General features: G+C 30.0%; 1 protein-coding gene across 5 annotated transcripts in view; it reads left to right on the forward strand.

The window, feature by feature from the left end:
* LOC107449226 (homeobox protein extradenticle) overlaps nt 1-16,959 on the forward strand; it is a 312,777-nt gene that overhangs the window by 275,823 nt on the left and 19,995 nt on the right. For 3 of the 5 annotated variants that reach the window (XM_021146185.3, XM_021146187.3, XM_043042351.2), the window contains exons 4-6: nt 1,072-1,262; nt 7,516-7,651; nt 10,414-10,507. In XM_021146185.3, coding sequence (XP_021001844.1) covers nt 1,072-1,262; nt 7,516-7,651; nt 10,414-10,507 — 421 coding nt within the window. Of the gene's footprint in view, nt 1-1,071; nt 1,263-7,515; nt 7,652-10,282; nt 10,377-10,413; nt 10,508-16,959 lie in introns of all 5 variants that reach the window. The other 2 variants (XM_071184525.1, XM_021146186.3) reach the window with 1 other exon arrangement.

Consider the following 16,959-nt stretch of genomic DNA (forward strand, 5'->3'; position numbering starts at 1 on the left):
ATGAGAAACAAATTCTCGTTGGTACTTGTCTTAGTTCCAAAACCTTCCTCTCCTACAATTATATTATTTGTGCTGCAAACGTTATATTGGACATTAATCAAATAAGTTACATTTTAAAATACTAAACTATAACCCATTTTTGATTAAGCATTGAAATTTTATAAAACTACTGGTACTGTTTTCATTGAAATATGCTTAAATTACATTCATTTAGGCACACCCCCCCCCCAAAAAAAAAGAAGACAATTCGTGGATGAAAAGTAATGCTATAATTAAGAAATGAAGTGATACATAAATGGTAATAAGATGCATAATAGTAATGGTGCATAGATGGTATTTTTATTTACAGAACTTGCAATTTTAATCCACAACATAAATATAAGATTATTCTACTCGAATTTGGATCAATAACCGTTTGAAGTAAAAAAGAAAAGAAAAAAACAGGGTATTTTCCAGCGTAAAAATTTTCAACAAAAAGTTTTTTTCATTTTTTTTCCCAATTGAATTAGTAATATTTTAGATGATGTCTTCAAAACCCTGAAAAATAGTAGAAAAATAAAATTAGTGAAAAACGTACGTAACAGTGTTAAACTAAAGTATTTATTGAAATGGTGCGTTTATGCATCTTTGACCGAAGGGTTAAGAAACTACTTATGGTGTATTGATTATAGAAACATCCAACCGTTCAGTAAAAAAAAAAAAAAAAATGGAATAGAATATTCCTCTATGATAAATTAGTGGACATCTGTCATATGCATTAAAATGATTTTTTTTATTCCTCTTATGCAATTTTTTCTTTCCAAATATTTGTGATAATACAGAATTGCAACATTTTTTCATATTTTGTCATTTTTCTTTGTAACACTAGTTTGACATTTATTCTCTAAGATTTATTTGTCTGATCTACCCAATGTTTACTGACTATATAAAAATAACCGTTTTTCGACTTGACTAGGGTCGTTTGAAATCGAACGCGGTACTGAAATTTTTATTACTGAACTAATAAATTTTTAAAAAAATTATTTTTCTCTTTTGCATATATTCTTAAATGTTTGTCTTTTTTTTTAACAGGCGTGTAATGAATTTACGACGCATGTTATGAACCTGCTACGTGAACAAAGTCGGACGCGGCCCATCACGCCCAAAGAAATAGAACGTATGGTTCAGATCATCCACAAGAAGTTCAACTCCATCCAAGTCCAGCTCAAACAGAGCACGTGTGAAGCCGTCATGATCCTTAGGTCGAGGTTTCTAGACGCCAGGTAAGCTTTATCTGCCTAACTTAATAAAATCTTCTTATTTGCTCATTAACAGATCTATTTCCTGCTAAAATCTTCTTATTTACTCATGAACAGATCTATTTCCTGCTAAAATCTTCTTATTTANTTTTTTTTTTTTTTTTTTTTTTTTTTTTTTTTTTTTTTTTTTTTTTTTTTTTTTTTTTTTTTGCTAAAACCGTCTTATTCGCTCATTAACAAATCTGATTTCTACTAACATTTTGTAATCCCGTCATGGAAGGATCGATTTCCTTCTAAACTATTGGAAAATTACCTTTTCGAATGATCTATTTCGTACTAAAATCTTGTACACTTGTCTTGAAAGGATCTGTTTTCTTCGAAAATCCTGCGAATTTCCTCGTAAAAAGATTCTGCTAAAAACTTGTCATTCGCTCGTGGATATACAAAAATCTATTTCCTTCTTAAACTTTTAGGTCATTCTGGAAAGGGGGATATTTTCTACTAAAAACTTCTAATTTCGTCAATAAATTATATTTATTCTATTATTTGGAGGCACACGTCCTAAAAATATTAACATTCTAATTGCGTTAACTATTAAAGCTGTTTACTAGCGTAATAGTAATGCAAATTCCAATTAGTTCTCTCAAAAAGTTTTCTATGCAGTTGTTTACCCAAGTGTCAAGATGCCGGTGTTTCTTCCTCTGTTGTGTTTCATTCAGTATTGCAAAATAAAACATTAAGAGATTACAGAATTTTATCTGCTATATTTTTCGACAGCGGTGGAATAAAATTCTTTACCTTATTATGTATGCAATATTATTTCTGAATATACCACAGATGAGGTGGTACCCTTTGAAAACGTCTAAATGAAATCAATAGGGCCTTTGTCACAAAATATTAAATAAATGAAGCCACCCCAATACTTGCACGCAAGGCGTCTCTTCTGAGTTTTATTCGATTCCATGATCTTCGATGTGACAGACGATTCCCAAATTATGCACGCGGACTATTCGAATAGAATGTGGGAAATAGTAAAGGGATCTCTTCTTCCATTCGCTTATTATTTCGCATCCAGAGATCTTAGATGTCGGAAAGGATATTACGGAAAAAGAAAAGGTGAATTTGGCGGCATAAGAGAGTAGCCAATTTTTTTCGCATTTTTATTTCTTGAGTAATCGCCAACGAATAAGAGAAAGATAGAGCACCACTTTTGGATGTCGGATTGCTTAGATGTTAGTAAAGGACGAAGAATATATATATATTTTTTTCTTCCTTGAGGATGAAAAGGATGGCCCCTTTATACAGCGTCGAATTTCGCCATTTCTCCTTTTTTGCCATTTCTGTATCTTAGTGTGAATTTTTACTCTTTGAAAAATGTTTCAGTGAAATGTCTGTTTTTTTTTTGTTCTCTGTTTCTTTTTTTTTTTCCACATCTATTCTTTTTGTTTTTCTTTTTATCTTTTTTTTTTCCGAGAGTTGGAGATGAAATTTCACTTTTTGAAGAGTGACAGAAACAAGTCTAAGATGAATTGGGTTAATGTTCGAGTGTTAAGTTCCTCCTGAAACAGTTCTAAATTCTTCTTTCTTTTTTTTCGTTTTCTAAATTAGCTTTGGCGGGAAATTCAAGAATGAATTAAATATTAGTTTCTTTCTGATCATTTTATTTCTTTTAACGTTGAATAAATTTCTTTTTTGAAAGGTGTTAAATGTTATTTGGAAAGAAAAAAAAAATGCGGATTTCGTATTCTATACGTAACACATTCTAAACAAATAAACAAAGCCAGAATTTTACTTTCGCCATTATATATATATATATAATAAATAAGTAAATACAAGAAAACATGAAGAAAGTTAAGAAAAACAATAAGTTTCATTTATTGCGCTTAAGCTGCAAGTAAACAGAACTCATTAGATAAGTTCAAAATGAAGAATAAAACAAAGAAAAATTATAGACATATGAAGGGGAAAAAAAGGGGGGGGGAATAATAAGTAAAAAATAACAAACAACAGTTTATATAATATATGTAAAAAAATAAAAAAAAAGGATGAAATTTTATTTAAAAAACCGGGAAAAAAAAGATATAATCTTTTCTTCAGCCCACACGATTATATCCGCAAAACAGAGTGCTTTCTGAGTACAATATCAGAAAAATTAACGATATCTAATTAATAATATCTCATTTCAACTACTTTATGCATTTTCTGTGCACATCATAGTTGAAAAAATAAGTTCGGGATATTTTATAATTAATTTACTAATGTAAGCACATAGTAGTGTATGAACTAATAGTATTGTATCCATTAAAAGTAATGTATCAACTTAGACTATTCAACTATTCTATACATTTCATGTGCACATCACAATTGGAAAGATAATTTTGGGACACTTTATACTTTTGGTTTATTAATAAGCTTTAGTACTGTATCACGTAGTTATGTATCCACTTATACCAACACAACTATTTAGTTTACTTTTTTTATGCTCATCAAAGTTATTAAAATAATTATGGGATACTTTACTTTTGCTTTACTAATGTAGGCATGTATCAACTTACACTCATTCAAATATTTCATATTTTTGCTTTACTAATGTTTCAACATAGTGATTTGTTAGTTGATACACAGTGATGTATTAACTAACAGTAATTCTGCAATTAAAATAGTTCGTTCCCTTTTTTTTATTTATATATATATATAGATANCTTTTTTTTTCCTTCTCCGGTCTGCAATAAAAGGCAGCAAATTCGTTTATAATAAGAATTCAGATTTCGCTAGGAATTCGCCTCTCCCCCTCTCTCTCAAAAAGTGTTAATTTAAAAGCGAAACAATAAGTCTTTTCTTTAATAACAATGGGAGCCCCCTATAGGAGAGAAGGGGAGAAAGTTTCCGGAATTCCGGCAGGAAAAGTGTAGAGAGGAGACCGTTTTCCAAATCAATTATTTCTTGACACATGAAAAGACCGTCGCCAAGAATGGCTGTTAAAAAAAAAAGTAGTTACCTTACATACCCATATTCCTTATAGCTAATAAAACTTGAAAAAAAGATGTTAGCCTCTTAATTGAAGGTTTTTTTTTTTATAATAAATTTTTGACTGAGTTGTTTTTCCTGTTTTGAAAAGTTGTTAAAAAAAAATAAAGAGCTAGAAGTTAAAGTGCATTATTGTTTGAGAATTGAAAAAAAAATTTTTTTTAATGAAAATTAGTAGCAACAGTTGCTCTTAAAAATTCGCCAATTTAAATGAATGCTCCAAATTTAGCGATTATTGAAATATTATATAAAATTTGTGTTATGAGTGAATATTGTATATTTTTTAAATAAATTGAGTGCGTTGTTTTTCCAGTTTTTAAAAAAATAAGTAGTGTGAAGTGCATTATTTTTTTTAGTATTGAAATAAATTTTCTTTGACTGAAAATTAGTAGCAGCAGTTGCTATGAAAAGTTCGCCTAGTCAAGTGAGCAATCCAAACTTAATGATCTTTGAAGTATTATATAAAATACTTGTATGTTTAAGATGTTTACATGGAAATGTGTTACGGACCTTCTTTTTCTTACACAAAATATCTAAATTAAATTATACTTTTTGGGTTGGTTGCATAGATTTATAAACCTTATTTCGATAGGCAAATGTAAAGGTGGAAATAATAAATGTAAGATTATTAAAACCTTGTGTCTAGTAAACCATATGTTTCAAATTTTGGTTAAAATGTATAATATTTTTGATTTTAATTATTAAATGCTTTACCATTAATTTTGCATCATTAAAAAAATATCTCGAATTTTTTTTTGCGAGGGTTATTTGTTAACAATTTCTAGCTAACCGCGTTATTTGAAATAGCATTTCTGTAGTTATGTTATTAAAATTTTAAGTTTGAAATAACCAATTTTCATTAAACCAATTACTAAATTTATGTGAACAGCGTGAGAGTTCAACTACCCAGATGTTGAATTATCGTCGTTCAATTTCTTTTCTTCAACATTATTAATGTTGGAAATTATAAAGAAATGGTTTTTTTTTGCATCTTATAAGTTACTAATTAGCCTGTGCTTTTAGCCGCAAGGTGTAAGAAACAAGCTTATCAAAAACATTGATGAAAATTTTAATGGTTTAGTTCCTTTTTAAGAATTTCTTCCTACTAATTGTGTTTATTTTAAATGTTGTTGATGTTGGAAGTTGTAAATATTTAGTTTTATGGCATTCTCTTTCTGTAAGTTACATATTAGCTTGTGTCTCTTTAGCAAATATTGGTGCAAAGAAGTCGCGAAAAACTGAAACCATTGAAGATGTTTTTGTTTTGATTTCTTTTTGGGAATTTGGATTTTCTAAACAAGCTTATTTTAATCGGTGAAAAAAAGAATTTTTGTTTTCAAAAGTTGTTGGAAAATATCAAGTTTACAAACTTTGCAAATGGTTGGTTTTCACTGTATTATCCATCTTTCAGTTCATTGAGTTGAAAAGAAAGAAAACTTTGTTTGGTAATCGGCTTTTAGGAGCTTCCAGAGTCATAAACGATTCTTAATAAGCCCGTGTCATCGCCACGTACTGCCCTGGTATTTCGCTCGTAAAACCAAAGAGAAGTGCCCCCTTCAAAGTGAAAAGAGTCTGCCGAAAACTTTTGGAGAAGTCAAGCTAGAAAAGGCATATAAAACCAAAAACAGCAGCAGTTAACGGGCGAGGTTTTAAGAAACGTGCCTAATTAGCTTAGCAGCTCAACGTATGACATCTGAATTCTAATTAATGGTACGCTCATGGCAGGTAAAGGGATTAGTTTTGTGGACTAACGCCTGAATGAGCCGGGATGCCTATATTTTTCCCTCTTTTCCCACTGACTCTTTGCTTCACTTTTAACACACACCAGGAATATAAACGCACTTGGAATAATCTCTGCCCTCCTACCCTTTACCCCCTATTCCTGACTCGCACTTTTAAAACAGGGAAAAGTTTTCTCCCGTGCAAAAGTTTTCTCTTGAAAAATGTCGTTTTAATGGTTTCTGAATGCGTTTAAAATTCCCTTGCCTTTCCTCATCCCCCCCACCTCTAATGTGGAATATTTTGCTTTAGGAGAAAATATATGGAGGTTCGAACAAGTTTTATGCACGGAAATAGATTCCCGAAAACTCCTTAAAAGTGTTCCGGAATTTTTAAAGGAACCCTCGCGTGAAGAGAGCGTGTGAATTTGAGTCGACTGCATGGAAAAAGGTCCAGATATTGCAGCAAAATGAACATCTCTCTCTCTCTCTATAACCACACCTATCGTCAAATTAGTAGAAGTGTCTTGTTGTTTCCTTCTTATTTACGACGGACGTCACCTAATGCAAGATTTCATTTATACGAATAAGCAGCGTTTTTTTTGCAAGGTATTCTTTTCTATATCGTGATAAAATCTACAGAAATAAGAATACCGTGAATAAAAAAAACTTTCAAGTTCCATAACATTTATTTTATACTTTTAGGTTGTATTCAAACAGTGCATGGTAACATTGAAGAATTTCAGATCAAATGCAATGATTTCATCATGTTGGAATAAAAGGCATTCATTTGCCTTGGGACGTTGTAGGACCACATTTGAATCTGCGTCTATTCGATTTAGTATATATTATTATCGGTTTGCACCAACCGTAGTGATCTCTTAAAATATCATTAATTATAGATGCATTATGGGCTCAAGTTTGTCTTACTTAACTTGTTTTTGGATTTTTTCCCCCTCTGTTTTGCAAATGGGAACTAGTTTTACTCAAAATAGTCCTTGAAACTGAATTGGCCCCAATGTTTCGACAATAGAGATCCTTTGCCTCTTGGGTTGGGTTCATCATTAGAAGGCTTGGAAGTTAAACCTAAGTCGCAGATCCCCTCAGCTGTTTAAAGTCTGAATCCTGGCACCGATGCCAGGAAGTTTGAGCTTGTAATAAATTTATTTAAGACGTCTCTAGACAAATACGTCCATTGACGAACAATCACAAATATTTCATTTATATTATTATTGTTTAAATTTGTATGCAAAACGCTGATGGTATATTTTCTGAGATTAAAGGAACGCATGCATATATAGATAAAAGTTGTCCATTTATAAAATCGTCATGTCCTTTGGGCATCTCCTCAAAATAGGGGTGATGGACCTTTTTGTCCTGGCAAATTTCATCATAGTTTAGACTATGACAGATTGACGCAGCCATATTTACCATTTCATGCCGATGTTTTAAAATCCTATCAAAAGTATGTATTTAGGTGTATTTTTTTTTTTCTTTCTTCATCCTATATGTTTCATGTGTTTGTTTTTCAGGAGAAAAAGGCGGAACTTCAGCAAGCAGGCGACGGAGATCCTGAATGAGTATTTCTATTCTCATCTGAGCAATCCTTACCCTAGTGAAGAAGCAAAGGAAGAGCTTGCCAGGAAGTGTGGAATCACAGTCTCTCAGGTATGTTCTGGATAGTAACACTATCTGATTTCACAGTGGCAGAACCCTTGTTTTACTTTCCACATATATCATTGCAAATATTTTTACATTTAAAAAAGTGATGTTAATGGTAAAAGTAAAAACTTGATGCTTAACTATAGGGGAATAGCGTGAAAGCTAGTTTCGCGGATATCCATTGCCAATAATCTAAGAACATAACGACTTTCATTTCGTAAGTAGACTGAACAAACACTATTCGTTCGAAACATACGTACGTGAGTATGTTGGGATAATGGGTCAAAATGCTAAATTTCTCTATTAAGGTTACCGGTGATTATGGTTACCACTGTAATAACGGAAAATCCGAATGCACTGTAAAAAAATATATAAATATATATATAATAATAATAATAATAAAATGCCAACTTTAAGCTTGCAATGTTGATTTGTATTGAAACAGTGTGAGCAAACTCCTAAGTTTTTTTATTATTACTTATATATTTATAAAATTTTATTATTTGTGTAAAATACTTTATTTGGTTTCATAATTTAAATATGTTTTTTTTATTTTTATGAAAAAAATTTATAATTTTATTTCTTAATATTTAAAAATATTTTAATATTGTATCGGCATAAAGAACTCAAGAAGATTCACTATAAAGAACTGTGCAAGATTTCAGAGATAAGAGTGTAAGAATATACCATGAATAGACGAATTAAATGAAGTTGAAAGTAATGAAATAATTATGAGTTGCGAATAATACTAGCTTATGAAAAGTGAGTGTTACTTATGTGTTAAGTTTTTTTTTTTTTTTTTAAATTGATGGTATCAACTTTGTCTTTTTAATCTTCAATTTTTAGAAGGCCATGTTTGGATTGACTGTCTATAAGCATTGTAGAATATTAATTTATTTTATCAGATCTTTTAAGTTAAGATGTTTTGAAGAGAAAGAGATGCTTTGTTAACCCCATCTTGGCGTTTCTGTACATTTAACCATTCTAAACCTTATTTTTCTCAAATTCGGTAAAACTTAACTAGCTTTTCGATTATTTATAAACATAAATTAGCCACACACATTATTTGACAAAACGTTCTTAATACGCGAACATTTTATTACCTTCCGCCATCCCCTCATACCTTTCTTCGGTGAGTTGTCTACTGTTAAAAACAAAATCAACAATTCTTGCATATTTTTATAGCAAACATGGCGATATTTTTCTTTTGCTTACAAAAATTCTCTGTTGTGGTTGAAAAAGAGAAGAGCAAAATAAACGAATAAAAGAAGGATTGAAGAAAGAAAAAAAAAGAAGCCCGAAGGAAAGAAGAAGAAGAAGATCTTGTTGGAAGGAGAGCACATATTTAGGGTGTGCTCAAAATTTACCGAGTCCATCCACGACAGGTTATTAATATTTATAACCTCATCGCGAAATGTGAACGACAAACTCATTAAATTATAATGAATCAGGGCTCAGGGAGGAGTAGCTGTATCCGTACCCGCGTTACGTTCGTTCAAAGAACATATTTATGCTTCTCTCTTCAACATGCATTCACGCATGTGATGCCTTTTTCGCATTTTCTCGCTTATTTACCGTGACGTCACCATCAGTCATGTGATCGGCAGATTTCCCCACTGCACTACCACCTCCTGTTATACCTTTTATTTATATTTATCAGACGATAAGAAATGGAAGTCGTTTTACTTCGATTATTGGCATTGCCTTCTAACCTTAACTTTTACAAACTTTTTGAGTTTTGGCTTGCTTTTATTTGTTCCCCTATGGGAATTAAAATTTGAACACTTGAAGAAATAGCTTTATAATATGATGCAGCTATTTCTGTACAAGCTGTACATGATACACTTTTGTAATATTATACATATACTGTACAATATTATGCATTTATACCAATGAGTAACAGCCGATCCATATCAGATATGCGGCCACCAATGTTAAAGTCCTTGTAATTTTAAACTCCACCCAGAAGACGAGAGAATTTATTGATCCATCACAGGGACGCAATCTACTTTTTGGAGAACCTTTAAACTGAAAATAAGCACGTAGTTTGTGTTTAGATTTAACCCCACCCCCAAAAAAGATGCGCGATAAAGCTTCATATTTGATACAAGACTGTGCTAATAAAACAGACAAGCGATTTTTCAGTATCTTTACTGAATTCAGTCATTTTAGCGGGGTTTTTTCAATATTTTTATGAGCTAATATCTCAAAAAATATGTTTGCAGATTGACTTAGTCATGCCATTTCAGTATTTTTTTTTTTTTCTAGTTGGATCAGATGTTTTGATGATTTATAAGATGAACAATAAACATAACTCTTTCAATCAATTTTAATTTCTTACATTTTGTACAACTTGCAGTATTGCTGTCAAATACTTTGCAACGCAAAAGTTGTCTTTATATAATTTTTCTTCTTCTTTGCAACACCTATAAAATCGATTTGTAATTTCACGTTTGACAAAGTATGCATTTTAAAATATAATTAAGATGTGTATTAGTCACGTTTTGGGCTATAAATTATTACATATACATTTTTTTCCCCTATTATAATTCATTTAGATCTTGTTTTAAAATGTCACTTTTTGAGTTGCACCAATTTTGAGACTTTTTCTTGTTCTTCCTCTTTTTCTTTCCCTAGGTATCTAATTGGTTTGGTAATAAAAGGATACGGTATAAAAAGAACATAACCAAAGCCCAAGAGGAAGCCAACCTCTATGCGGCGAAAAAAGCAGGTGCTGTTTTATTTAATTTTACCATTTTTTATTTTAGATATCAAATTGGTTTGGTAATAAAAGGATACGATATAAAAAGAACATAGGCAAAGCTCAAGAAGAGGCCAACCTTTATGCTGCGAAAAAAGCAGGTGCTGTGTTCATTTAAATAAATCTATTGCGTTCATAAAAGTGTCATAAAAATTTTTGAACATTAGTTATTTTACTTGTTTTAATAACTTTTAGAAATGCATAAACTAAAAGTAATAATTTTTTTTTTTCATGAGAAATATTTAAGTATGTTACAATATGAAATAAAAGTTGCAATATCTGAAAAAACTTAACCGTCGATTAAATAAAAAAAATTTTACCTTTGTTAAAAAAATTTTAAAATTCATTTTAAACAAAAAATGATCTTTCTTTTTTCTCAGATGTGGAATATTCGAAATGTTATAATATGAATTACAATGTTATATAAATACTTGATTAAACCGATTTATTGATTAATAATTTTTTTTTCTTTCTTTTTACTTTTTATCAATAACTTTTCAAAAATTCATTAAAAACTAAAAGTACTTTTTGACGCACGTACTATTAGAAATTAAAATTTTATACCATGAAATGTAAATTACTGTGTTATAAAAATTTTTGAAATTTTCATTTAATTATTTTGATTGCATTGCATTTGATGATTTTTAAAAAATATTTTTAACGAAAACTAAGTAATCTTTTCTTCGCATGAGAAACTAAGAAAATAAAATGTAAAATTTTTTTTTTTTATTTCCATAAGTGTATTCATTAATTGGTATAACTTGAATATAAAGATGTATATTATTTATTACTATTCATATGTTTATCATTACTATACGTATGCTTATTATTCCTTTACTTATGTTTATTATTCTGATCCTTTATTCTTATTTTCCTGTCTTTCTTTAAATAATGGATTTTTATGTTTAAACATATTCTAAAACCACATTTATTTAAGGTAATTTTTTAAAAAAAATTCAATTATTACACTACAGCAACTACTATTATATAAATTTGATAATTTTAGACCTCCAAATTTATAGTGATTAAAAGGCAAAAAATGATTTGTATTCATGATAATTAGTTACAAATTAAACTTAATTACGAACTGTTTTGCATTTAAAAATATGCAAGAAACGTTTTGTGCAGGTCGTGATGCAGAAGTTTATTATTTTTATTCATTCTGTAAGCAATTTTTATTTTATTTATTTTTTGGTAGTGTATATATAGGGTGATGGTTGGGACATAAATTTCAGTTTTGAAGATCAAAGAGTTTTGCTCGCCAATCTTTTTACATTTATGAAAAATATGAACAATTTTTAAAATGTCATCAGATATAACATATGAAGTGCATTTTGGTAATAATAAAATATTGTAAAACAATTTAAAATGTAGAAATCCTTTAAAAAAAAAGAATGAAAATCGAAATATATTTATTACAGTAATATTAAATCAAAATAAGGTTGTCTTAAGGTTTTACATTATCAGTCGTTTCGTTGATCAATAATATAAACATGCATAGTTTAATTTAAGACTCAACAATTTAAAAGATTAAATATATTCGTCAGCCTTAAATATTTGATCGCCAACGGCTAGTAGAAATTTCGCGTTTTCAGTTGATTTGATATTCATAATTTTTGCAGCTCTTTCATACCTAATCCATATTTATACCTAATCTATATAATATAGTTGTCTATTTCCTTAAATTTTCGACTGAAGTCCGATAATTTCAATTCCTAGTTTCAATAATAAATAATTGATACCCTCTCTTTTTCTTTCTTTTCTTTTTTTAATTGCAGATTGTGTTGTTAATGCATTTAGTAGGAAAGATTGTAGTATTACCTTACTCAATTCTAGATTTTAGTTTTTTTTTTTTTTTTTTTTTTTAAATTCATTGCCTCACACTTATCGTGATTTTCACTCTTTGGAAGATTCGAAACCTAGTTACCTCTTTCCTCAGCTTTTCATCAACTCTAGAGAGAGAGGTATCATCATCACTATACCAAATTGCACCTGATGTAAAAGGGATTGTAATGGACACTGAATGAAATGAAAGAAATAATAATAATAATAATGAAAAATAAAACACAATTGTAACTTTGAAATGAAAAACTATTTAACTGCCAAGTGTGCATGGGGGGGAGGGGAGGGAGAGACAGACGAAAGAATGAAAAGTCAAGGGAGTGACCCGCAATCGCGATGGTCCGTCGTTTTCATCAGTATAATGGGTTTCTGTTCTGTAGATAGCTTTGAATTGTAGGGGGGGGGGAGGTCTTTCTGCTTGATTGCAGGGCCCTGAGCCATAGGCGTCGCCCTCCTCTACCAACGCCGATAATGACGTATGCCAAAGCAGGGGGGTCCACCCAACACTTCCCTACTGCTCTCCTGCTTAGGCCTATCCGACCATTTACAAAGGGACCCCGGGGTCGTTTCAATATTTATGTCTGAGAATCTCTTTCTCAACCTGCTTATTTTGCAATCCTTTTATTTCAATAGGGGGGTGGGGAGGTAAATAATATAAACGACTGTTAAAAGCTGTTGTGCTATGGAATTGGTTTATGGATGCCGAAATGTATCCCATAAAGTATCTTATTTCAATTTTTTTGGTTTCCTCATTTAACATAATGCCGAAATATATACCACATAAAAGTGTTAATAACAAAAATATATTTTTGGTTTCCCGACTTAACATACCTTTTCTTGCTTTCTATCTAGCGTTGTTGAATAAGTATTTTCAAGGTGTTTGAAATAATAAGGATTATTGCCTTTTGACAATTGATCTATGTTCATTAATAGCTATCTTATTTTATTAATGTTATTAGATTCTTTTTTATGAATTTCAGTTTTTTTTAAAAATTTATTTTAGTTTTCCAACAATAAGTTATTATAAAATAGACAATATATATATTTTTAACAACTTTCTTTTTAATGCATTTTTTAAAACAAATTTCCTTTCAAATCGGGTTTTTTTTTAAACATGTTACCTCTTAAATTGACGGTAACATTAAATTTAAAAATATATAACCTAAAATTTGAGAATTGAAGGCTAGATATTTGAGTAGAAATTTGTAAGTAATTCCTTAAAAGTTGCTAAAAAATTGACTTTAATATATAATTATCATTACATATATCTTCAATTATTACGCTATATTAAATTGTAGACAATATTTACGTTGTTTTATTAGTTTCCATTTGATTAGGTTATCAGTATATATTTATTCTCTTATAGTTATATAACAAAAATTTTTAAAGTTAATTACATTTTTGAAAAATTATAAATTTTTGGAAAGAACAGAATTTATAATGGAACCATTGTTATGTTAATAGGAATTAAGTTTTCTGTTCATGTTTTTTTATATATTTGTAAAAAAAACAAGAAATTTTTAATGTATTTATGTGTCCCACAGTGGACTGATCTTAAAGAGACGATTCCCAGTAGAACACCGAAGTCAAGCATCACTGGCTGCGGTCAGTAAGCGGGTGGGGGACAACTTTGATCAGCCTGCGTAGGGACCGAGAGTGCGCTGTATGGGTCCTCGTTAAACTGTGCTACGCTAAAGTGCTCAAATTCGCACCCAGGTCGTCGGGCTAACAAAGCAAGGGAGCCATCCCCTCCGCAGAGGTAGAAAATTACGATGGAATGTCTTCGGATCATCCTGAGGGATGTTTCCTAGACCGTCGCCAATAGCCCGTAGTGCAGCGTTAATAAAGTACCTTATGCGTTTGTTTCTTTAACATAATTTTCGTAACTAAAGAAAATTTAATATGAATCGAAATAGCAATTTATTGAAATCAGAATTTTCTTAAAGCACTGAATTAATATTAAAAATTACTTGATATTTATGTTTTAAAATTAGATTTTTGCCTAGGTGTATTTATTTTTTAAACACAATTTTTTACAAACTTAAAATTTTTTTTTTTTGTCTATAAATTTTTAAAACATTAGGACGTTTAAAATTAAGTTTTTATCGTGATTTTATATTTCAATAGCAAATCATAATCTTATTGATTTAAATAGATACTTTGAGGGTATAAAATCTGACTTTTTGATTTTTATAATAAAATGTATCATTTCATAAAATATCGACATCTAGAGATACTAAGAATATTATTCAATAACAATTTTTATTATTATTTCAAAAAAAGAAGTTCTCAGTTTGAGAGGTGGGGATCTATTAATAATTCTTGAGGTACTAAACACTCGACCCCCAACGCGTTTAAAAAGGCAACCCACTATGAAATCTGATTGTATTGTAAGGCGAAATTCCCTGTGCCCCTATTTCTGTCTCGTCGCAATTTGATTGGGCCGTGGGCGAAAAGTATCACTGTAATTTCCAACATCATAATAGAAGCCTCCAAAATATGATTGGCCTGAAAACGCTACCATTCCCAAGTGTCTGTAAAATAGCTCACAAATAGGAAAAAAGGGTATAAAAATATGACTTTTTTTTTTTTTATTTGCAGGTTTCAAATTACTAGTGTATGCCGCGATTTTTTTTTTTTTTTACCTCGTCTGTTTTTCGTGGAGTTTTCAAATTCGGCTTTAATTTCTCCTGGTTTTCTCCCTTTATGTGATTATGTATTTGATGAATGAGGTGTTTTTTATTTTTATTTTTCAATGGTTTGAAATCTGAGTAAAGTTAATTCGTACTATTGATGCCAGGAAAAGTTACAAATTTGGATTTCAGTTATTGCGTATCTCTTTTGCTCTTAATTGAGCCTATAGAATTTCCCAAGCATTATAATCAATTGCTCCGAAGCGGCAATATACGCAGCGTCTTTGTTGCAATCTTCAAAGCTTTTATAAATAGTTAAATCTAGTTTAAATGCAATTAATTTTTGCCTCTATCCCCATTATATTATTTACTTATTTTGATTAGAAGTATTCTATTTTATCTAGATTACCGGCTCACAAGTAGTGTTCCGCGGAATTATAATATTCCATGAAAAAGTTACAAGGGTTTCGAGATTTAAGACTTTTTTTGAAATAAATTTTTTACTAACGTTTTTGAAACAAATAATCATATTTAAATCCATTTACATAATATTTCAGTTGCTTTTAATTATTTAAAACAGCAATAAAAAAGAAATGGCAAGTTTTTTTTTCTTCAGAAAATATAATTTTTTTATTAACAACGTATTGAATGGACGTATAAAAGGACTTTTAAAAAAAAATTGAAGTTCCATCACACTTTTCAAATCGAAATAAAATAACTAAATTCGTCTTAAAAAAAAAAGGAAACATGCTTCCCTTTTAACGATTTCAACCATTATTGCAGTTAGTTTAGTTTCAACAAAAATCATAATTCGGCTTATTTCATTCATTTTCAACTTATGTATGTACACCAACAACAAAAATCATAACTAGACTAGATTCAACTCCAGGACTGCGAATTCATCTGTCGGACATAAAACATTATCTGAGATTATTAATGATAAAACAATTAAAACTTCGTTTCTCTTATTATTTTATTTTATAACCATGGTCGAACAATTTTTTGGGTTTAGGACTACGAACGTTAACTCCGTAGCCTTGTCATTTTGAACCCAATCCAGAAGACAAGGGAACTCCTGAATCAAGTATCGGAAGAAATTTGCCTTTCGTGGAGGACTTTTTGATGGAACTAACCGCATTTGCGTCACATGGAGAAGAAAACAACGAAAACCCCCCATCTTGACGGCAAGGCTTTAACCAGTCTATCACTGACTGCATCAACACTGTATCGGTGCAAGCCGGATACGAAATTCGTATTGACCAGTTATCGCTGAGATTCGAACCCGGTTCACTTCACATTTCTCTTATTAAATATTTTCAAAATAAAGTAGTATTTTATTTTTCTTAATACACTAAGTTTATAACAGTCGGGGTTCTGGCAAAAGATGGATTTAGAGAGGGGTTCCATAGCTGCAAAAACGCTGATGTAGATAATTAAAATAAAGAATGAGCTTAAAGTTAAATCACTCATAGTTAAAATAGAAGTATCAATTAATGTTACTTTAAAATCGTATATGTAATTTAAATTTTTACGAATCGTTTCTTTATTTCTATATTTTAGTTTTTTAATGGTTTATAAATAGTTAAAGATGTTTCGAATGAGGAGTTCAAATAAAACTCTGTTAACTAAAAAAAAAAAAAAAAANAAAAAAAAAAAAAAAAAAAAAAAAAAAATAGCAATGGCATAAGCGTTTATTAATATTTACACCTTGCAACTTTTCATCGTCTTTGTTTTTATCATTTATTTATTTTACGACCAGAATGACAATGAGAAAGACGAAAGAAATTGTTACACGTGTGTCCGTATTACTCAAAAAGTAACAAAAAAAGCAGCGTTTTTTCTTCTTCTTTTGCAGCAAATAGTGTCTTGATTTGAATGTTTCACTTATCATGGGTTTTAATTTTATTTTTTCGTTTTTTATTTTATTTATTTGGAAAAAAAATTTTAGTTACTTGTAAAAAAATTTTTAAAATGAGCAGTGATTTCAAAAATATATTTAACAGATAAAAATAAATTAAATTGGAAATGAAAAATCTGTTCATTAAAAAAAGTAACAATCTTTCATCTTTTGAGCTGAC

The sequence above is a fragment of the Parasteatoda tepidariorum genome, chromosome 1, assembly GCF_043381705.1.
Source record: "Parasteatoda tepidariorum isolate YZ-2023 chromosome 1, CAS_Ptep_4.0, whole genome shotgun sequence".
Lineage (NCBI taxonomy): Eukaryota > Metazoa > Arthropoda > Arachnida > Araneae > Theridiidae > Parasteatoda > Parasteatoda tepidariorum.